Source organism: Vanacampus margaritifer, chromosome 7 (assembly GCF_051991255.1).
Source record: "Vanacampus margaritifer isolate UIUO_Vmar chromosome 7, RoL_Vmar_1.0, whole genome shotgun sequence".
Taxonomy (NCBI): domain Eukaryota; kingdom Metazoa; phylum Chordata; class Actinopteri; order Syngnathiformes; family Syngnathidae; genus Vanacampus; species Vanacampus margaritifer.
The window spans coordinates 4,802,608-4,825,174 of NC_135438.1; the positions used below are offsets into that span (position 1 = coordinate 4,802,608).

Below are 22,567 nucleotides of genomic sequence, written 5' to 3' on the forward strand. Positions count from 1 at the left end.
TCAACGGCAATGCAATCTGCTATAAGCACAGAACTGTTTTGTTTTTTTTTAAGCCCATGCACAGTCTTTCTAATGCGATGAAAGGTTACTCCAGTTCCCTCATTGTGATTGTTTGCCCCCACTAACTTAGAGAAATTGTGTCGTTAAACACCAACAGATAGCAGCAGAGGTTTACCATTCTATTTGAAAGCAGTATAGTAGTACTCCATTGAAAATTTAGATGTACTGTACATGTGTCAGATTTAAAAGATTAACGACTTCTATATCTCCCTAAAAGCTTTTGTGAGGTGTGTCAATTATAAATTCGGAAAATGTTGTCTCGAGTATTTATAACGCAGATTCTTGCTCTTTTGAGAAATGTCTAGGTTGTTATTAAAACTAGGGCAAGAGTTGTACGTCATCAGTAATGGCGTATCACGGTAAGGGAAACTGTAACATGTATACATACATGCACATATAAATAAAGACAATACAAAGTACTGAAACAAATGTATTTTTATTTCTCCAGTAGAGTCTTGATATTCATGGAATAAAACTGCTTTTCTGGGCATTTGACCGAGCCAAAAAAATAATAAGAAGGATAAACAACAACATAAAAGAAGAGGCAATGTGTGAAAAGTGCGGACAAAAATACAAAAAGAATGTAAGGAGTATAACACGATCAAAGAAAGTAAGAAAGAACAGAGTATTTTATTGTATTTTTAAAATGATATGGCTGGACACTTTTGTAAAATGAATTAATATTGAATATTTTCATGTAACAGTCATTTCAAACATCAATCCATGATGCATCTTTATGTTTGCTGAATACATGCTGGGCCATGTCAATGCCACGTGTAGCACTACACTAACCAAACTACGCATGGCCAAACCGGACAACACAGCACCATAGTCTAAAGGTGAATACATCTAAAAACACGGGGAAAACATGAGAATAAAACATGATGAGCAACATTTATTTTATTTATCATCGGAAATGCCTTTTTTCGTGCAATATACCCCCTTTAACGCGCAACCCACCCCTAAATTTCCCTCACATTCTCTTAAGGAGATTGAAAATTGAAATTTCACACTGGTCATCCTTGAAGTCTTTCTTACATGCCAGGAGTAAATTCTACGCCATTGTCTTTGCAGTGTATCGTCCGACTGCAATTCCAGTGACCTGGAATGTTGCGCACACACAAAAAAAAAAATGGTAGTATGGTAGCAACGTGTGTATAGAAACACAGTTCCACCAATCGGGACGGTTCAGTTCAGACGGTTTGGAACGGTAAACCCTGAGCTGCTATTTTGTGTCGAAAGCAATTGTCGCTGTCCATATCGTGTACATCACATAAGACCGTGGTCATTGTCCAGTTGGTGCGTGGCAGCCATATCCTGCTTGGCTGGGTTCTGTGTGAAAGGCAAAGGAGGGTGAATGCCAGGGTTTGACACAAACTTGGTGTAAAGCAATGATAAGGAAAGCATGCTGCTTTGTATTTAGCTATGTGAAATGTTGACAGCTTTGAAATGCACGCTACTGACAATGCTATTCATACATTTTGTTTTACAACAATTCTTAACTATAGTTCTCATTTCATATGTACCTGTGGATAAAACAGCGAAGCTTACAGACTGCCAAAACGCACGCCAGTGATATAAGTAGCGTGGGAATGGCAGCCTTTCAAAACATCCACTCGTCTTCATTCTCACCGTACATCCCTTCTATATTGCGACCCACTGCGTCCTTGACTGTAGCTATCTTATAGTTGAATACAACAAATGATACAGTACAATATATTGTACATGGAACCTTCTACCATCAGCCCAACTCATCGACAAGAACAACAACGGCCACACAAATGACAGCTGCGGAGGGAATCCAGCATTTCGTCCTCGTGGCAAGAAGTCGAGGTGTCTTGCCACGCAGTCGCAAGTTGACGGCAATACCAAGCTGAACATGGCCGCTTGGTGGTGACCGCTTTTAAAATGTGGATGTCTCAGGGAATACGAGGATGCAGGCATGCAAGCAATGACGACGGGGAGGGGGGGAAAAAATGGGAGACGAGTTTGTGGAGGACGCCTGCGCTCACCAAGAAAGAGTGTGACGGTTGGATTATTAGTGTTGGTCACAAAAGATCAAGTTTTTCCCAGTTGCATCATCATACTCTCTTTGCCCGCTTTTCTCCCAGTCTGTGTATGTGCCCGCTTGCAAGTCCTTCAAGTAGAAAAGCCATGGAAACAACCTGCCCTACCTTGACAGATCTCAGATCAGCCGCTTGTGCTCCAATCAGACAAGTTTTATCTAACCGAGGCAACGTATCAACTGGTCTGGGATCTGCTCGTCTTGCTACTTGGGCGAAACAAAACAAAAACAAAAAACGAAAAAACGCTGGGCTGACCCTGGGGGAGGTCTAGGACACGGACGATATGGGGTTGTGGGGGGACCCCATCTGCGTTAGAACCTTGTCCAACCACTGCAGGGGGCCGTGGAGGTGGATCTCAATCCAGCAGGGGGTGCTGGTCACATCCTGACGGTGGTACTCGGCCCCCCAGCCCTGAAACATATTGGAATCCTTTTTATTGATTTACGTCATTACAAAATGGATGACTTAATGAATTATTTGAATGAGTACTTTTACTTTTACCAAAGTAATGTTTATACAAGTAATTGTACTTTTACTCAAGTAAGGAATGTCAGTACTTGTCAGTTGCTTATACAAATTATTAAGCAATCTAAAGTGTTGAAAATGACTTGCTCTCTGACGATGCAATAATAATGGATGATTATTGTGGTCTCCTGTAATGTGATGATTTTGGAGATACAAGGATTCCACCTGATATTATTTTATAGTGTGTAGGTAAGTCCAGTGACTAAGAAGTGCAGTCCACATGTTTACATATCATTGTTTCATGAAAAGGTGACGTGATAAAGCCACAGATTTGCTTACGCCACACTTGTTTGGATGAATTTTACATTAACTGTCTTTCATATCAATTCATGGTTCAGTTACTTTTATTTTAGTGTAAGCCTAAGCAGTAATATCAAAACAATTAAGAAATTTGATCCTTTATTGTCATGGAGACAAATTTATTGTGCTATAGACCTTGAAAAAATAATCAGATAAGTCCTAATCACAAAATTGAGAGAGAGAAAAATGTCAAGCAAATTATTTTTCAAAATCCTTCAGCTCTCGTACCGACCTTGACAAAGCTCATGCGGATGGTGCACATCTTGGTGAGCTCGTAGACGGCCTCGAAGCCGTGGTTGACGGACTGGGCGAGCAGCTCGGCGAACTCCTGGTTGTTGAAGATCTTCAGGCTGCAGCCGCTGGGGATCTTGCACACGGTGGTGGGATGGAAGCCGTGGTGGTAGTTGCAGTTGCGGCTCTGGACAAAGATGCTGCTGTCGCTCAGGCACTCGGCGTACACCTCGCCGCCGACGTAATACAAGTGGACGCCTGAGAGGTGCGCAGGAATGCATTTGTTCATATTGTCGCACTTAAAGCTGTCGATAACAATTGATTTAGCTGCATTGGAGTGGCGTTTGCGCAAGCGCACCTTTGCCGATGTGCCGCCGGGTGTTCTCGATGGTGGAGTTGCGGTTGACGTTGGACAGCAGGCCCAGGCAAAAGCGGTTGCGGTTGTTTGAGGGATCCGTGAAGCCGTCGACGAGCACGCTGGTGGACGACGCCTGGAAGGCCTCGCCGACGCGGTTGTTGAGCTCGTAGTAAACAATGGAGCACCAGTGCTTGGGCTCCTCGTAGGCCACAGGCTGCACATCTGCTGCGGGGGACGCATTCGGAGGTCATGAGCGGAGCGCATGCATGCTCTCGCCACAAAAAAAACACATGATTCTATATTTGGAGGGAAGGTTTATCTGAAAAAAATTGCTTGACACTTGACTTGAGGAGCTTTTGAACATTCTTTGAGAAAAGCTAAGGGGCCAGTTTTGCTTTTGTCTACAAGAGTGTTGTGGCTGCACTCACCTGGCCTGTTATTACTCTCAATAGGCAAAGGTGGAACCATTATATTGGTGTCCATCGGCAGGGGGCAGTCTTGAGTCATCTGCTCCTCTGGGGGCATGTAGGCAGGAGGGGGCGTTTCTACGTTACCAAAAAAAAAAAAAAGCAAAACAGTTAGCTGTCAAGTAGACGAAGAGAAAGGGAGGCAAAGTGGCCGCAAAGGACTCACCCGGCATCTGGAATGGGCTGCCAGGGTCGGTGCTGGATGGCGAATGCGGGAAGGTGGCGTTGCTGCCGCCCCCCGGTGAGCTCGGGAAGTTGTTTCCAGGCGAATGGGGGAAGGGCACGGGCACGGGGTTGGCCTGAGTGAAGGACTCAGGGAAGGTGGCGTTCTGGGGCATGTGCGGCTCATTCTGCTGCAGCGGGTTGCGGAAGCGAGGCAGCATGGTGTGCTTGGCGTTGAACTCGCTGTTGCGCGGTACCAACACCGGGGGCAGCACTGCAGACAAAGGCGTCAACGCGGTTGAAACAGGAAATGGCTCACTGCGGGCTCTTTAAAACTGAAAAATGTTTCTACAGTGGTGCCTCAAATCTGCAGATAAACTGAAGCCTAAAACAAGTGACTTTGGGCAAGAGCGGGGTACACCCCAACTTGGTTGCCAGTCAATCGCAGAGCAGATTCAGTTATCACCTGAATTGCCTTTTTGGATGTTTTAAGCTCTCACATTTTTGTCCAATTTAGAATTTTCAATTAATCGTAAGTTATCATTAAATGTGAGCAGAAACAAGACTCCACAATGAAAGGCTGGAACTGAGATTGGAACCGCAAGACTGTGAAGCAAATCCCAATCCTGACCATTCCTTTTCAGTGATGTAGGCTATATACAGAACAGTGACACGGATAAAAGGGGGGGGGGGAATGTGCAATTCAGTGTAAAATCTCATCTGTATGGTAAGAATGTTGAAGAGTCAGCATCTAACTTTATTTGGACTAGAAAGAGGACAAATCTGTGGAATTCATCACCGTAGAGGTAAAATATCCCAGTCGTGTGACCAATTAAAATGCCATACACACAAACCATGGCGATAGAACACCCCCACCCCCACTGAACCCCCGAACCCAATCCCTTCCAACCCACTTACTTGTGCCTACAGATTGTGGATAGCTGGAAAAAAAAAACCCTGTTGATTCTGCACAGTGTAAGTTTTAGTCAAAGGCTTCAGACAAAGCAGAATGACATCTGAGACCGAATACTGTAGTACAAGTTGATTGACTGGAAGTGTGTGTGTAGGCATGTGTTATGCGTGCATGTACGTGTTGGGTGGTGGTGGGGATGGGGGGGGGGTGTCAGTGTGGACAGACAGGTGCTCTGGGGTTGAACCGCCTCCAGCCCTTTGCTGCTAAAACAAAAAGTGTGCAAGACGGGCAGCAACTCTTTCCTCCTATTGTATGGGGATGGTGGCAGACTTCCTGTTCCAGGCATCCACCAAAAGACGAAAAAAAAAAGTATGCAAACTTATGTTTGTGTTTAAGGATCAAACAGATTTGTCGCGCAGATAAGGTCAATTATCCAAACAAAAAATAGTAAAAAAAAAAAAAAAAGTAATGTGTGGTTTTACTCGCCAAATTAATGAAAACAACTTAACATACAGTGAATGAAACGGTGGATTTACTGAAAGAAGACGAGGACTATCCATTTTGCTACTTCCACCAAATGCGATACTCCTCTTCATTTCTTAATTCTTCTTCGTCTCTTATCTACTCTATGTAAGCCTTCTACATAACGCCCCCTAGAGTTCAGACTCTGATACCACATAACTGAAATACCTTCAGGCTACATAAACCAGTGGAACAAGACTGCCTGCAAAAACCATGTTGGATGTTAAAATGTCAGTCACAAAAATAAGACATTACATTATACCATTTTAATTTCAAGACATAATGGCATTATCAATTATGTATATTAAAAAGTAACTACTTAAAAGTGGTATTGGTGCATCCCTAATTTGGATCTTCTGTGACAAGTTCATTTCAGTGCACAAGATTTAGACTGCAACTATATCTCCTCACGCTAGCCACCAACTAGCCTAGCCTGCTATATGCATGTCACTTGTTATTAAAAGGTAGCTTTATGTATGAGTTGGGAACTTTTGCTATTGAAAGATGACCAAATCTGTTGTCCACATCTTTGTAGTTTTGCTGGCTTATCATATGGTATGAGCTTCAACACCACCTACTAAACGCACCAAAAATACATTCATGACAAAAAAAAAAAAATCCTATCTAACTGATTTTTTGTACATTAGAGTCAATCTGTTGGTGCTGTTTGACAAAAAATAATCCATCCATCCATCCATTTTCGTGACCGCTTATTCCTGACAAGGGTCGCAGGGTTGCTGGAGTAGGCTTCGGGCAGTAGGCGGGGTACAACCTGAACTGATTGCCAGCCAATCCAGGACATGAAAGAATCACGAGTGATAATTTAGACTGCTTTTAACTCCTAGCGTTAGCTGGCATCAGGTAATTTTGAGAATTTTCTATGGGAAATTTAGTTTTGAACCTTGACATCATGGCATGGACTGTGGTCCACTTTTGAAGTTCCACTGTACTTGTACTGTTGTTTTCTTGCCTCCGTATCTATTTTAGAAACCCACTAAAGACCATACTGACCTGGGCTGTCCACACGTTTGTAGTGGTAAGGGTTGATGCACACGTCCTTCTGCTTGGAGCCGAAAGGATACTCGCAGCACTCCAGCGCTTTGAGCTCGTGGTGGGACTGCAGGTCGGGCCATCGCCACACGCGACAATAGATGACGTGAGGCAGCCCTTTCCTGTGGGACACCTGCAGCCGACCGTCCAGGGAGCGGGGGATGGTGACGCAGCTGCTGGGCTGGCCGGGGCAGCTGAGCGCCCGCTCCAGCTCCTCCATGGCGCCCTTCTTCTTCTTCAGCTTCTTCACCAGGGCGTCCACCGCCTTCTCGGCCCACTTCTCCTCCTCGTCACCCTGCTTCCAGCCCAGCAGGCGCTTGACGGCTGGGCTGGTGAAGGAGAAGAGCGACGTGACGTTCATGATAGGACGGGGGCGGCCCTCACGCACGCCTTCTCCGCTGGGCCGAAAGAAGGTTGGAGTGCCAGGGGGAGGTCCAGCTTCAGGAGAGAGTCACTGCTGAGTTTTCAGGGATGGATCTTTGATTTTCTGCAAGAAAAAATGATGGGGAAATGAATTAGCAACATCTTTTTGTCAATCGTGAGGTCACTGTGTTAAGGAAATCCTACAAAAAAAGAGTAAAGAGTAGGGCCCAACTGAGGCTGATGCCAATTCTGATATTTGGCAGGGTAAATTTCAGACAACTGATTAATCAGCCAATTCATAAAAAAAAAGTGGTTTCTTTTAACAAAAGGTGAAGTATGCTCTCAAAAATGTATAATAATGTTCTATCTTAAATATCGCCATGGTCCCAAATTTTTAAAAATGTTTTTGTTTTTATGCTAGAGCATACAGAAGGCTGGGATGCAGCTTAAAGCAATTGTAGTATTACAAAACACGGCCAGCAGGTGTCAGCAGAGTATAAGAGATCAACCAGGGCCATGTAGCAACAAGCTCTTTCCCCCAGTGTTTTAAACAGGTTTGTTTATAATGATTAAACTTAGCTATATTCTAATGCTAATTGCTGCAAAACACAAACAGATACAAATATACTTTTTTTTCCCTGAAGAAAGAAGAGACTCTAATATTTTTTTGGGTAGGTTCTATGTTTTTTGTAGCAATAGAACACAATATTCTGTGGGCCTTGCAAAATCAGCCAAAATCCAGTAAAACAGCCAGGAGCGAAGCGGGTTGCTTCAGTAAAAATGGCTGGGAGTGAATGAGTTAATTTACTTTTGCCATATGTCCAAAAACCTTGGGGAAAAGTGTGCGTGCTGAAAAATTCAAATTCACCATGGGTGTGACTCTCCTGCCTTTGTGGTATTTGCATGTGATCTTCATGTTTGCATTTGTTTTCTACTGCTTCCTCCCACATCCCAAAAACACGCTTGTTCTTAAGACTAAACTGTCAGTTGGTGTGAAAGTGAGAGTCTAGAAAATGGAGGATGATACTATATAGAAATGTGAGCAGTAACTGCAACTATGCCACATTGATTGTCTGCACTCTACTAGCGCCACTAGTTATTTTTCTGCAGGCCCTTTTTTTTTTTACTGAAGCTCTTCTACTGCATGTCATTGAGATTTCAAAATAATGCCTTTTGAGTTATCAGCGGAAGTTGATGTCCAGCGAGCAGCCCGCTGAGGAAAGTATGAGCTTCAACACCGCCGACCAGCAAACACTCAGCCCGAGTAGGACAATAAGAAGAAGGAAGTGCATGGTTAAATCTGTCCATTCATTTAGTTCCCGGGGGAGCCATTCACCAGCGAGGGGGGTGGCCAAAGCGAAGCTTTTAAAAGAGAAGATGGAGCGAAGCCCTTCATCATCTTTTTACGTTTTCTGCGACTGCAACCGTGTTGATAAATGCGCAGAGTGACTCACGTCTCAGAGTGCATCACTGACAGTAAAGCCTGCAGTATATTGTATTTCCCACCGGCAGGAACAAATAGATCATTAAGAATGCCCGTTTCGTTATTCTTGGCCTCGTCAGATTATGGGATTAAATTTCGATTGCTATCTTTGTTGGACAGCACACGTGTAGACGGTAATGACAAATGGGGTTAAATATGGCGGGAGCAGGTGCTTTTTACGGGGTGTGTTGGTCACTTGCTAAAAAACGACCATCCTGACAGGAACATTAGCGCTACACTTCGCCCGGCCGCCAATATTTACAGTACAGTGTCTTATCTAACAGAATGACGAGCGCTGTACAAAGTCGTAAGGAGAATGAGTGTCAGTAGCCTCGGCAGGGTTGCTTTTGTCCTCTGACCCCATTCTGAACAGATGCTGAACATGCTGGACAAAAAGGCAGGAAAAAAAATGCTTACAGGTGGTGTGTGACTACAGCACGACCCCCTGACGTGTTCTAATCTGCTGCGCCGGAGCAACAGGAAACAGACGGCGTTGGTTGTGTCTTGGCGTCTGTCATCACCATCACAACAACAGCATCGTTTCCTTCTGCTGAGCAGTGCAGGTTTTTCCACAGGTGCAGGATGACGTGTGGGAAGGGGGGATGCCCCCCCCCGCCAAAACGGACCACTGCCTCCCTACACCAGCAACATGTTAGTGTGTCAAACTTCTAGGATGCTACTTCATAATCGACAACATTTATGAAATAATATTGAGGAAACCTGGATAAACTTGAAAATGATTTTTATATTCTCTCAAAAAGGAACAACAACCATACAGCAAATGAAGCATATGCAGTTGTTATTCAAAAAATACTTCATGAAGCTTCTCTTTCCGCACATTTTATCGCTGTCGGGCAAAAAGCCATGTCCAAATTTGTTCAAATTCATGTTTTCTCAAAAGTCGATATTACTGATCAGTCCCAAATAAGGTCTGTTATTTGTCCAAATTATTAACCAATTGGAAGTGTTGAAAATATCTGTATATAGCCAAAGTCATTATCTTTGGTTTTGGTTAGCCCAATTTTTCTTGTCAAAGGCCTTGTTCACACTGGCAGCCCAAATGCAATTTTTAGCCCATTCAGATTGTATGTTGATGGCTCTTTTGTAGTCTGAACAGTCACAAAGCACATGAAATCCGATTTTTGCGGGACGGATTGAAACCACATACGGGAGGTAGTTTCATATCTAATTTGGACAGGATTCGTTCTCAGTCTGTTCAGCTAAGAACAGATTTGACTGTCCTGACGTCACTCTTTGCGTGAAACCAATGCTACTATCCAAAATCAATATCCAATCGGTTCGCTGCCCGGCTGGTAACTCGCATGCTTGGCAGTCACTCGCCTTGACGGCTCTGTTGCCCCGTCAGCTCCTGTGAAGGCTCAAACGGAAATACAGTGACAGTTTACGCCAGTCTTGCTACCCCATCAGATCTTCACATGTGCAACCGGAAATAGCGAAATAGTGCCCGGTCTTAGACATAGATATATGGTCGCTAAATAATTAATTAAATCAATAAACAAATAAAATAAAGAAAAATGAAAGAAAATCATTTAACGCGCTTGGGAGGAACGGAAAGTACGGAACGGTAAACAGCGTCAAACACTACACTCGGTGGGCGCCGCCTCCGTTCGACGTCGTTGCTACAGCAACCTGTCAGATGGGTCAATAATGTGGCTCAGTCTGAACACGGCCAGATCGGATTTGGACACTTGCTAAAAACAGTCAGCCCTAAAAATCAGCTTTGAGGAGGAATCCGATTTGTGATTTTCTCCCATGTGATGCATTTCGGATATGCGTCACGGCAACTCAAGTAGGAAACGCGGCATTGAGTCAGATCCGAATCAGGTTGTTAAAAACAAATGAATCATAAGTAGACAGATCAGACGTTGCAAATCAGTAATGTACCAGAGGATGGCATATAAACAGCTGTTTTAAATCAAATCTACAGCAAAAGTTAAAGACGGTCAAATAGTTAAAACAATGTAAACTGGTGCCGACGTTAACTGACTTTTAAACCCAAGGTGTGTGCAAAAGTATAGTTCGTTTTGAGCACTTCATGAACACACTTTATGTATTTCAGATGGGAGGTTCCAACCGAGGGCTGCACGTAACATCTGGAACACACTTCCGTGTCCACCATTGTCTTGCTGCTGCAGCTGGCAGACAAACTCCAGGGACATCTCCACCCCGCCCTCAGGCACTTCATAACATGTGGCAGCAGGCCGACTTGAAGGCCATGATATGACTTCACGGGTGTTATCTGAGAGGCATTCAAAATGTAAATACGGCATTTTCCTCCTGTTCTATATTTAGACGAGCGGGTTTTGGTACTTTGGCGCACAGCGTTTGTTTCACACAATTGCGTACACTTGCACAATCTAAAGAGAGATGGAATCATGTCGTGGTTTTATTACTGATGTTCGATACAACTTTTTTTCAGACCGATACCAATACGAGTACTCAACCTTGAGTCGTCACTGAAACAGATATTAAGTACAGATAGCACTAATACTTTTGATACATTTTGTTACCCACCGAAAATGAAAGACCCAAAATAGCATTTTTCCTTGAAATGGCGTAAAATTAATGACATTTTCTATTCAAATTTCTAGTTCCTGACCGTAAAACGACCACCAGAAGGCGGTTGATACTGGTATCAGCCATCGTCGTGAGTACCAATGTGTTTTTGTGCTGGCATGTTGATTTACACGAAAATGCTGTAGCCCCTAACGTTATTATTATGGACAGTATCTAGAGATTTTATACATTAGCGGTTTTTGAGAGTCTTTTGCAATGTTGCATCAATTTTAGTAAAATAACGTAACAAAAATATTGGCAAAAAGGAAGTATTTTTTGGCAACCACATTACTAAAATGCACACAAACATCTGCATGCAATTAACGATACAATTATTTTCACAATTATATTCGCATTTAACTTGAAATACCTTCCACCACCTGACCCACACAAACAACTTAATGAAAGCTTCCAACTTTGAATACTGGGATTTTGCAAACTGAATTTTTTCCACGTGAAAATGCATAGCTGTTCCGCAGCTTATGCTGAACTCAAACAGGTTGTCAAGTCTAAAGGCAGTTCTCAGATGGACACAGTGCAGTCGTACAGCGCTTGAAACCGCAACCACAACAATTAGCATATTGTCAATTAAATAACTCAGGTTTGCCTGCTCGCCGCATGTGAGTAAATGTTACACAGATGCGGAGGGCGGCTGCGGCCTTCGTTATAAAAGCAGGAAACACACCGCCGCATTTACTCAACAGCCTCATAAAAAAACACTGACATTTGCTACAGCCCTCTCCTTCTGACTACATTTCGTTAGCGGTAGCTTCCTTATGGCCTAATGGTCAGCGACTGGTGCTAATGGCCGTGCAGAGCAACACGGCCAGGCGGCGTTTTCCGACTGCCGCGCAAGCCCCGTGGATGGCTTTGCGCCGCTCCGGTGTCTGCTAATCAATTTAGGGCCCAGCCCTGCGCAGGACGATGAGCCACTAATGATGCACTGCAGCCCCCCCCCACCCCCCACCCCCGGGAAAGGAGAGGAGGGGACGGCACATTATAAAGAAGCTACATTATTTATCAGCAGGGTCCTGTACTGGGCATCCATTAGCCCCCCGCTCAATGGGGTCACTGGTTATAAAGAGAGGAGTGCAGGAAGAGAGAGTGATAGCGGCAGAAAGGCTTTAATGCGATGGGAAAGGCGAGTGAAGTGAAAGTGACAGTAATGACACACATCTTAGACACTCAGCGGGACCACTACACTATCTGGTCTCGACAATAAAGATTCTCCAAGCTAGGCCGAATACGGACATTATAATTACAATAAACAATTATTTCATTGATATTGAAATCACAATTAATAAACACTCAATGATTTTAAAAGTTGTATTCATTTAATCACCAAAACTCAACTTTAAATATAACAAAAAGAAGAACCAGAAAATTGATTAGAAACACGTCAAGTAACGGCAATAAAGAACGCTGAACAAAAATAAATACCTGCTGTTCCTGATGCCCTTTGGCCTCTTAGGGTCAGTGTCAAGCGGTGCACGCATGGAGACACACGCTTAAATAACTAAAAGAGTCGAAGAAGCCACAAGTCACAATTGAACTTCATTAATATATATCATTTTTTACAAATTTGAATATATGCCTATGAATACTATTATTACCTGTCTGTAAGTATTTATTTTCTATCGCATTTGTGTGTGAATATGCATTATTTGATAGAATATTCCTCCTAAAACTCAATGCTAATTTTCTATTAGCCATTCAATAATTTCCCATTGACTTCTAGCATCAGAACTGACAATGTTTTTAAAACAAGAGTACTGTATATCTTGCAAAGATTTTTCTACATTTCTATTATTTCTGTTGAAGTTAACCCTTTTGGCACCCTGGCATATATAAAGCAAATCCCAGAAGGGAAAAGGCTAGATTAAGCCAAAACAGGTTTTGAATCACAGCATTGTCATTTCATTGTTATTTTCTATAAGTGATAGGGAGTTAAACGAATCCAAAATTATCTACCGGTATGTTAAATAAAATAAAATAAAAATGCTGCATCTTCTGTTACAGCTCCCATCCTGCAATTTCATCAGCCTTCATCTGTGTAAATTATAACCAAAATATTATTTGCATTGACTTTGATTGGTGTCAACCCACAAAACCCAACAACAGTATCAAGAAAGCTAACATGGGAGTCGGCGTCCCGTAAGGAGGAACGCCTCAACGCAACACATGGCGGTGTAGGTTGTCGTCTGGCAAATGTTGTGACTGCCTCGCTCCAGGCTGGAATGCCATTAACCTATATTTACACTGGAGTACATTTTTAAATGGTTTATTTGAGATATTCCAAGACAACTGAACGGGATTTCAACCATAAAAAGGATGGATAATTCTGTAAACGAAGGTCAAAATGCAGGTCCTTTGCGTAATCTGATATGTCACCTTCAATGATGTCAGTGCTCACACACTAATTCGATGGATGGATGGATGGATGGATGGATGTATAGATAGATAGATAGATAAATAGATAGATAGATAGATAGATACTCACTATTGTAAATTACTCACTACTTTCCATGTTGGCATCCATTTTGTATATGAATAATAATGATTGATATACTTCTCACGTGAGCATCCATTTTGTTGCTGCTGAAAAGGTTTGCTACTATTCTTTATACTGTATAAGGATTTTCCAACCATGTGCCACGTACGTACGTTATAACGAGATAACCAAATCAATGTGTCAAGATTTTAAGTTTAAAACTAAAAGGTAAATGCAGTGTGGGATACTTTTAAGTGTCGTTAAGGTGTTTTGATGCAATTTGAAGTGTACCTGGCAGGTATTCAAGTGACTTTACACACGGTAAGAAGACACGTGTAACTTCCTGTTATTGATGTTATTGCATGAAAATGTCACTTTAATTCCATTTTAAACGGGGATAAATGTGGAACTTTGGAGGGAGGAAAAGAGGGAAAAGTTTCGAGTGCCATCGCCGCTTGGGAACGCTCTACTCGGTTACAAACGCTGTGCAAACGACGAGGAAGAGAGAAAAGATAAGGATACACGTAGGCTTTCGAGCGTTTTAAGTTAACATCAAATAGTTTTCAAGAAAGTTGACGTTACCTTGTGCGAGTGTGGAAGCGGCGGGTTTGTTCTCCCCCTCCACTCTCAGGAGCTCCTCGCGGCGGCGTGATGCGGCCTGGCGTCAGCGAGTCGCGGAGCCTCATCACCCTCCGCCCCAGCGCCAGTATCACGCCGCCGGGCCGCCTTCGACAATAACAAGACCTACTTTTTTTCCATCCGCATCCCGAAAGCTTCTTCTTCGTCTCTTTCACATCGTGAACGTTATGCAACTGTGGCTCGCTCTCCTGGCCAAGTTTTAAGTGGTTGGCCCTGTTTTGGAGTCTTTACCCCTCCCTGTTTCGTGGTTTGTCACCGTTTTGAAAACATAAATTTCAATGTGGCATACGCGCGTTTTTTTTGCGTGGAGTGCCATGTGTTTGTCTTCTGTTTTCTCTCCTTTTTCAAGCTCACACATAAAATTAAAAAAAATAAAATACAAACAATGCAAAAAGCATCCCTGTTAGCTTCAAAGAGATCAGAGGTGTCTTATTTGAATGAGCTTGTGTGTGTTTCAATAGGTTTGAAATGTGATAACAACCATGGGAAATAAAATGTACTGAGACAGGAAAAGGTCTGGTCAAATTAATTACAATTTAACACATGCGGTATCTCACAAAAGTGAGTACACACCTGACGCCTCACATTTCTGTAATACTGAAAATTATATTACAGTGTAATTTATGAGCTAAACCCTTGGCAACAAATGTGAGTGCACCCCCAAGTGAAAAATCCCAACGTGTTAATATTTAGTTTGGCCATCTTTATTTTTCCAGCACTGCCTGAACTGTCTTGGGCATGGAGTTCACCACTGCCTCTGGAATCCTCTTCCACTTCTCCATAGCAACACCACTGAGCTATTCGAGACTTTCTGTTTGTGGATGCCCCAAAGATGTTCAATAGGGTTTAGGTCTGGAGAGCAAAAAAAAAAAGGCTTTGTTTTAGTAATTTACTGCAACAATTTCCTGTCTTAAAAAAATAGACTTTTCATGATCTACAGAATGTTTTTTTTTTTTTTTTAAAAGCCAGCTTTCAATGTTTTATCTGATAGTCAGCGATTGTATATTGTAGACAATGATTGCTTTATGATAAGCACTGTGGATGCTATCAGGGCCGCAAAATCACTCACTCTCACACACATACACAAACAGTGTTATTTGTGAGTTGCGTGTGCCTTTAAGGGAAGTGGTTGCTCATAGTTCAGCGTTAAAAGCCCTTTTCACACTGCGTTTGGTTTTCATGGTGTTCCCTGCAGGGCCTTTAGTGTCTTCTCCATGCTCCTTGAAAGTGTTTTCATTTCTTATTTGAATGTCCTGTGGTCTATTACAGGACTTCTTGACAGCCCCACGGACATACTTTGTTCACCCCTTTGCTTTAAGCCGAGTCCTCTAGGTGGATAATGCAGTCGAAATCAAGAGTGAGACACGTCTTCAAAGCATCTCATAAATAATGCAGGCTAATGCAAGAAAATCGGCTTGCGGCAAGAGAGCGAGCTGCGGATGGGTCACTATTACCTTGGAAGTTAGATAAATCAAAAAAAAAAATTGGACTTCTTTGGAATACTGTTATTGTTATGCCAATCAAATAATATATAAATTAACATTATTGGCAGTGTGCATAAAAAAAATGTATTTAAGATGCATGTGGAGGTGTACCTAAAAGTATGGCCAGATAGATTGACAAAAGCGTATAATCGTTCAATTAGAAAAAAAAAGTTATAATTTTTTATTATTAATATTATTGTAAATGATGTCGGATATTAAAAGTAAAACGTCGCATTGCTTCTCGAGAGTCCACAGCTCGGGGCTAGGATCTAGTTTCTCTCGGGGACGCGGAGGCTCCTGCTGCAGATGACGTCACGCGGCTGGCGACAGCATGTCTGAGTGTGGCGGGAACGCGCCGCACGTGAAGAGAGAAAAAAAAAATAAAACACGAATGAGACGACTGGAGGAGGGAACAGGACGAGAAAGATGATGTTCAGTTCAACATGATGAAAAGGAGAACTCCATCTTTTTTTCCCTTAAATTTGGTCTTTGACACAGTCTGATTATTAATCTGTTCTTAAGTCAACCTAAAGCTGCCATAAAACTTTACAGTTGGACAGGCAATGTTTAAGTAATTATTTTATTTATTTATTTATGTATTTTAGCATGACGGGAATATATAGCAATGAACAGGAGTTCACTGTATTTTAACATATCTCATAAATATGAGATAAGCCTATATAATTGTTTTTTTTTGTGTGCAAAATATCTGTTGACTAAATTAGTGTACGGATTTGTTGTAATAAATAAATAAAATCTTAAAAGTTGACGTCGCTTAACAAAGAAAGGCACATTCATTATTTTTTTGTACAAAATCACGCTAAAAATACAAAATATGTTGTTTAAGTTAGGACATGACTATGCTAAATATGAATGTTAACTAAAGGACATTTATTTTTGTACCGAATTCTACTAAAAGTACATAATATCTATCATGAAAACATATCTTTTTGTATAAAATCTCACGGAAAAAAAAACTTTAATTTTGATATCCAAAGAAAAAAAACATGTACATCCATTTTTTTATTTTATTTTTTAAAATTATTTTAATCAGGAACACAATGTATTCATATTTCATGTTACATTTGAGATTTGGGGCGGAACTATCCTACAAAATTGCTGTTCATTTTCTATGCAATTCACCAGATTCATTGCTGGCTCAACCAGACAATGCTGCATTCTTCTTCACCCTAAATCCCATATTGTAAAATGTGACACCCTTGAGATCCCAAGTTAGACCCTCATACGGAGGGTGGTCTTCCCAATCAGTGTTGCAATGCACGATGGGAAGCATCTGAGTGACAGCAGCTGTCATAGTCACATGGCGGCTGGGAACAAAATACACAGCAGCTGCCTTTCAAAGCAGTCGGGACACTACTGGCAGTGGGGGGGGGGGGGGGGTGCTGACCGTTGAGGTTAATTCAACACTAAGGTTGGCAGGGGGCGGGGTTACATGACGGTGCACCTGTGTCTTTATACTTCAGGTGTGCATCCTGTTATTATTCGTGGTCTATATTCTTCTTTTATTTTATTTTTTAGCATAGAGCTTGAGATGGACCATCTAAAATATATATATATATTTTTTTTAATTAACTCATTCGCTGCCATTGACGGCTATAGACGTCAAAAATTCATTTGAACTATTTCTATTAGTTTAAATTTTTTTTCCACATTTGTTAACAAGAGTTGTTGTATATTTAGAACAGATATAAAATCGTGAGTTAACTAGTGGAGTCATGGGATTAATCACGATGACAAATTTTAATCGCCTTATTTTTAACAATCTTTTCTTTTTTAAACCTTTTTTTTTTCGAAGAAGAAAGGATTATAAAAAAATTAGGGGCATCAGGTGATTACATTTTTTAATTGTAATTAATTGCATGACTTTACTAGTTAACTCACGATAAAAAAGAAGAAGAAAATATAATTAAAAATTAGGGGCGTCAGATGATGAAATTTTTAAATTGTATTTAATCGCATGACTTCGCGATTAATAACACGTTTTATATCTGTTGTAAATGTGCAAAAAAAAATCTAGGTTTCCATACTCTTGTTAACAAAAGTGGGAAAAAATGTTAAACTAATAGAAATAGTTCAAATGAATTTTTGACGTCTATAGGCGTCAATGGCAGTGAATGAGTTAAGTTAGTAAAATTACGATTTTTCTTGGTCTCATTATATGTTTATGTACTTTATAAAACTTGCATTTCAACAGAGATGTGTATATGCACTGTGACACAATAGCCAGCAATAACGCTGAGGACAAAATTAGCTGTTAAAATGTTTTATATTTAGCAACTATTCAGTTGTGTGGCCCACTTATTTCTAAACTCATCCCTTGTTGAATGCTAGAATTCCGACTGACTCAGAGGGGGATGGGTGGGACACAAGGGATGATAGCTGAGGATGATGTCACCCACACTGAAACCATGCCTGAGGTCACGTGACCAGGCTAGTTGATAGATGACCGTGGTAGCATATAGACACACGAGTGTTGTGTGGTGTCGTGTGTTGCTCAATAAAGAACACTTGCAGCCACCTCATTGTGCTTGCACCAAAAGAAAAGGCATTAATCACACACGTTTGACATTACAAATCAAAATCTCATACATTTGACATTAGAAATTGTTCGTATTTTTGCCTTTGATATACAGAGGACCTCACTATTTTTGGTTGAATAGCGAAATTTGAGTAGAAATGTCTTTTTGAAAAAAAAAGTAGCTAATATTTTTTTGGTTTAGTATTTTTTTTTGTTTAATTAAAAAAAATATATATTGAAAGAACACGGAACCCTCCCACAAGCGTTTCCAAAACCAGACGAAAAAAATGAAGGGAAAAAAATATATATATTAAAACTCATTCACTGCCATTGACGGCTATAGACGTAAAAAAATCCTTTGAACTATTTCTATTAGTTTAACATTTTTTCCCACTTTTGTTAACAAGAGTATGAAAACCTAGATTTTTTTATTTACTGTATTAGAACAGATATAAAATCTGTGATTAATTGTGAGTTAACTAGTAAAGTCATGCAATTAATTACAATTAAAAATTGTAATCGCCTGACGCCCCTAATTTTTTTTTATAATATTTTCCTTATATGTATACATATAAAAAAAAAAGATTATTAAAAAATTTAAAAATATATTAAAAAGAAAAAGAAAAGATTATTCAAAGTTAGGGGCATCAGGCAATTAAAATTTGTAATCGTAATTAATCGCGTGACTTCACTAGTTAACTCACGATTAATCACAAATTCTATATCTGTTCTAAATGTACAAAAAAAAAAAAGGTTTTCATACTTCTGTTAACAAAAATGGAAAAATATGTTACACTAATAAGAAATTGTTAAAATGAATTGTTTATGTCTATAGCTGTCAATGGCAGTGAATGAGTTAAACAATATTTTTTTTTTAAAGGGAAAAAAATTCCGCGAATGGGTAAAAACACGGGTGCCGAACAGTGAGTATGCAGGGTCCACTGCACTATGCAAAATCAGAGCATTTATAAAGCCATTTACTGTACTTGCAAGCCAATTTTCATAATCCACTGACTTGTCTAGTCCGCCATCTTGTGGCAAGATGACATCAGTACTTTTGATTGAATACAGTCCTCACATGGCAGTGGATGAATTTAATTTACTTTACCTGATCAGTGTTTTATAGAATTCATTCATAACTTGAGTTAATTTTAGTATTCCGGATTATGTATATTTTCTTTCTTCTTCTTTAATAGTTTGTGAGAATAGATAGGGCATACCACATTTCAAAATAAATAAAGTTTAATTTTCAAGTAAAAAAAAATATATATAATTTATTTCCAGACTCTGTCAAATCTGATATATTTTGTAAGATTATAAATCTGCATATTTATATTTATTTTATAGTCATTTACAGCACTATTTAATTTAAATTCAATTAATTTAGAAAATCATGACATCTTATGGAAAACTACAACATTTTAGCATTAAAAAAAAACCACGCACGCACGCACGCGCGCACACACACACACACACACACACACACATATATATATATATATATATATATATATATATATATATATATATATATACCGGAGTTCATGGTGGTGACGATATGCACCACCCGCTGACGTCCACAAGATGTCAGTGTCGTACCTGCAAAATCTGCTCCAAAAGGGAGCATTCTGCTCTGCTCTTGTTGGCAAGCACCTGCTTGGACTCCTAACAAAAACACTGGAAAATCCAACACAGTTCGCCAAATGATGTAAACACTGCTGTCATTTTAATACCAATAAAAATGCTCAACGTGCATACTCGGAGGCCAAGTGAAGAGTCATATATCTGCTATTATCAAAACCTCAACAATGCAGTGGTTTGGTTTTATTTTTTGGGTTTAATTTGCGTAGTTCATTGTGGTCCAGCAATCACATAACATATCAACAATAACGGTGTTTGTGTGTAAACACTGCCTGTCAGTCCGTTGATGTGAAAGCAAACAATCCATGCGAGGAGGTTTGGAGCGTGCCGCTGAGATCGGGGTGGGCCAAAGTGCACATGAAGGTAACGTAACACGTTCCCGCAAACCCCCCGCCCCCCCTCACTACTGACAAGGAATGGGCTATCAGCGGGTGTGATTTCGGGGTTCTGAAAAACTGCCAGGGGGTGGCGACGGACCCCTTTTTGATGGTTGCCAGCATGACAAAAAAGTTGTTTTTTTTGCAGCGTGGAGCCGTTCTTTTGAGTGATAAAACTGCCGCGAGTAGCGCGCTAATTAGCATCAGCGAGTCAGACTGGAGTCGATCATTACAATTCCTTGCACATCTATAGGTTGAAGCAAAAATCATTTTCAAGTTCTTGATTGAAAATCGATTCTTAATCGAATCGCAGGCCCAAAAATCGGAATCGAATTGAATCGTGAGACATTCCCACCCCTATTGAATATCTTGCAAGATTTCAGTATAGCCAGAAAAGATCATCACTGTGAGACTTCAGTAAATCCGGCAAGATTTCCGTCTAAATCGCAAGACTTCAATAAATCTCCTCTTTGCTCGTTGACTTCCGGATCCTGCCACCTTTCCTTGTCCTTTCTTTGCTTTCTTTGTCATGCCCCGCCAATCCTGCCAAGCAACAAGTGCCCATACTAAGTTTCGGTTGTAATGTTATTGCTTTAAAAAAAAAAATTAATTCCACAGGCTTCATTTTTCTTCCTGTTTTCCATCGAGCTCAACACGGATCTCCTGGCAAGAGCAAAGCGGAAACACCAGCAATTTCTTCCCTGGTAATTGGCGCACAAAAGGAAGACTAAAGTGCACTCCTTTGGTCGCTCTCACTTCCTTCACCTTGTCCTGAGTGGGGCATTCCTCCGTAGCTTAAGCAGGGGGAAATCTTTCCTGCTTCATCCGGGATAATCCCGTCCCCCGAACAAGGCGGCGCGGCTCTCATATGAAGAACGATTTATTCGCGGTGAATTCCGGTCAGGTCAAGTCTCCGTCTTTCATGTCCCCCCGCCCGTGCAGCTGCGGGGGGTAAGTTGTGTGTTCACTTCAAAGACATCATGCGGATTGGAGACATGAATTAAGGTCACTGATAAACGGTAGCTTGATGTTTGAGTGTGTTTTTGGGGGCCTAGGGGGAGGACGGGGTCACACAGGAGTGCGTGTGGAGCCCATATAATGTGATTTAAAAGTGACTCAGAGGGCACGGCCGCCTCTACCATAACAGGAAGCTTTGATTATTCCCCCCGTGACCAAAGTGACTGCTACTTTGAGACCCTTCATTTTCATGTACTCGTATAAACAAATCCTTTATATGTAATACAGAGCCATCATTTAGGTCTTGTAATCCTTATGTTTTTTAATAACAGCAGTTCAGTAAAGCCATTTTTCAATTGGCCTGTCAAACGGTCACAATTGTGCCCTACAAACTCTGCCTAGCAACAAGTGACCACTCAAGCGCAGGTGTCAAACTCCCGGTCCTCAAGGGTGAGAGTCCTGTTTGTTTTCGATGTTTCCCTCCTCCGACACACCTGATTCAAGTGATCAGCTCGTCAGCAAGCTTGCTACATGCAGGATAGGGGCCCTCGAGGGCCGGAGTTGGCGACCCCTGAGCTACGGAAGCAAAAAAACTCTCACATTTAAATGTGTTGGGACTTAATGTCATGAATGTGTTTTGCTTTTTCGCGAACATTTTTTGTTACTAAGACACAAAAAGCTAATGGAATTTTTATTTATTTTTTTGTCATTGGGAACTGATTTGTAGGCTAAACTATTTTTTTTTAATTAGGCCATGAGGGCCTCTGATGTGTGATTGTAGTCCCACAAACTCTGCCTAGCAACAAGTGACCACTCAAGCGCAGGTGTCAAACTCCCGGTCCTCAAGGGTGAGAGTCCTGTTTGTTTTCGGTGTTTCCTTCCTCCGACACACCCGATTCAAGTGATCAGCTCGTCAGCAAGCTTGGTACGTGCAGGATAGGGGCCCTCGAGGGCCGGAGTTGGCGGCCCCTGAGCTACGGAAGCAAAAAAACTCTCACATTTAAATGTGTTGGGACTTAATGTCATGAATGTGTTTTGCTTTTTCGCGAACATTTTTTGTTACTAAGCCACAAAAAGTTAATGGAATTTATTTATTTTTTTTGTCATTGGGAAATGATTTGTAGGCTAAACTAATTTTTTTAATTAGCCCATGAGGGCCTCTGATGTGTGATTGTAGTCCCACAAACTCTGCCTAGCAACAAGTGACCACTCAAGCGCAGGTGTCAAACTCCCGGTCCTCAAGGGTGAGAGTCCTGTTTGTTTTCGGTGTTTCCTTCCTCCGACACACCCGATTCAAGTGATCAGCTCGTCAGCAAGCTTGGTACGTGCAGGATAGGGGCCCTCGAGGGCCGGAGTTGGCGG

General features: G+C 41.3%; 1 protein-coding gene across 3 annotated transcripts; it reads right to left on the reverse strand.

Annotated features, from left to right (window-relative positions):
* Window positions 1–477: 477 nt before the first annotated feature.
* Window positions 478–14,273, reverse strand: smad1 (SMAD family member 1). Of its 3 annotated transcripts, XM_077571439.1 has the most exons (8): window positions 14,151–14,273; window positions 6,616–7,141; window positions 4,174–4,443; window positions 3,969–4,085; window positions 3,541–3,765; window positions 3,184–3,440; window positions 2,382–2,537; window positions 478–1,392 (listed from the first exon to the last, which is right to left on the reverse strand). In XM_077571439.1, exons 2-7 carry the CDS (start codon window positions 7,013–7,015, stop codon window positions 2,394–2,396), a joined length of 1,413 nt encoding a protein of 470 aa, XP_077427565.1. In that variant the 5' UTR covers window positions 7,016–7,141; window positions 14,151–14,273; the 3' UTR covers window positions 478–1,392; window positions 2,382–2,393. The 3 variants fall into 3 exon arrangements, with proteins under 3 accessions (XP_077427565.1, XP_077427566.1, XP_077427564.1); XM_077571440.1 differs by having other exon boundaries at window positions 478–2,537; window positions 3,541–3,762; XM_077571438.1 differs by having other exon boundaries at window positions 478–2,537.
* Window positions 14,274–22,567: the final 8,294 nt, after the last annotated feature.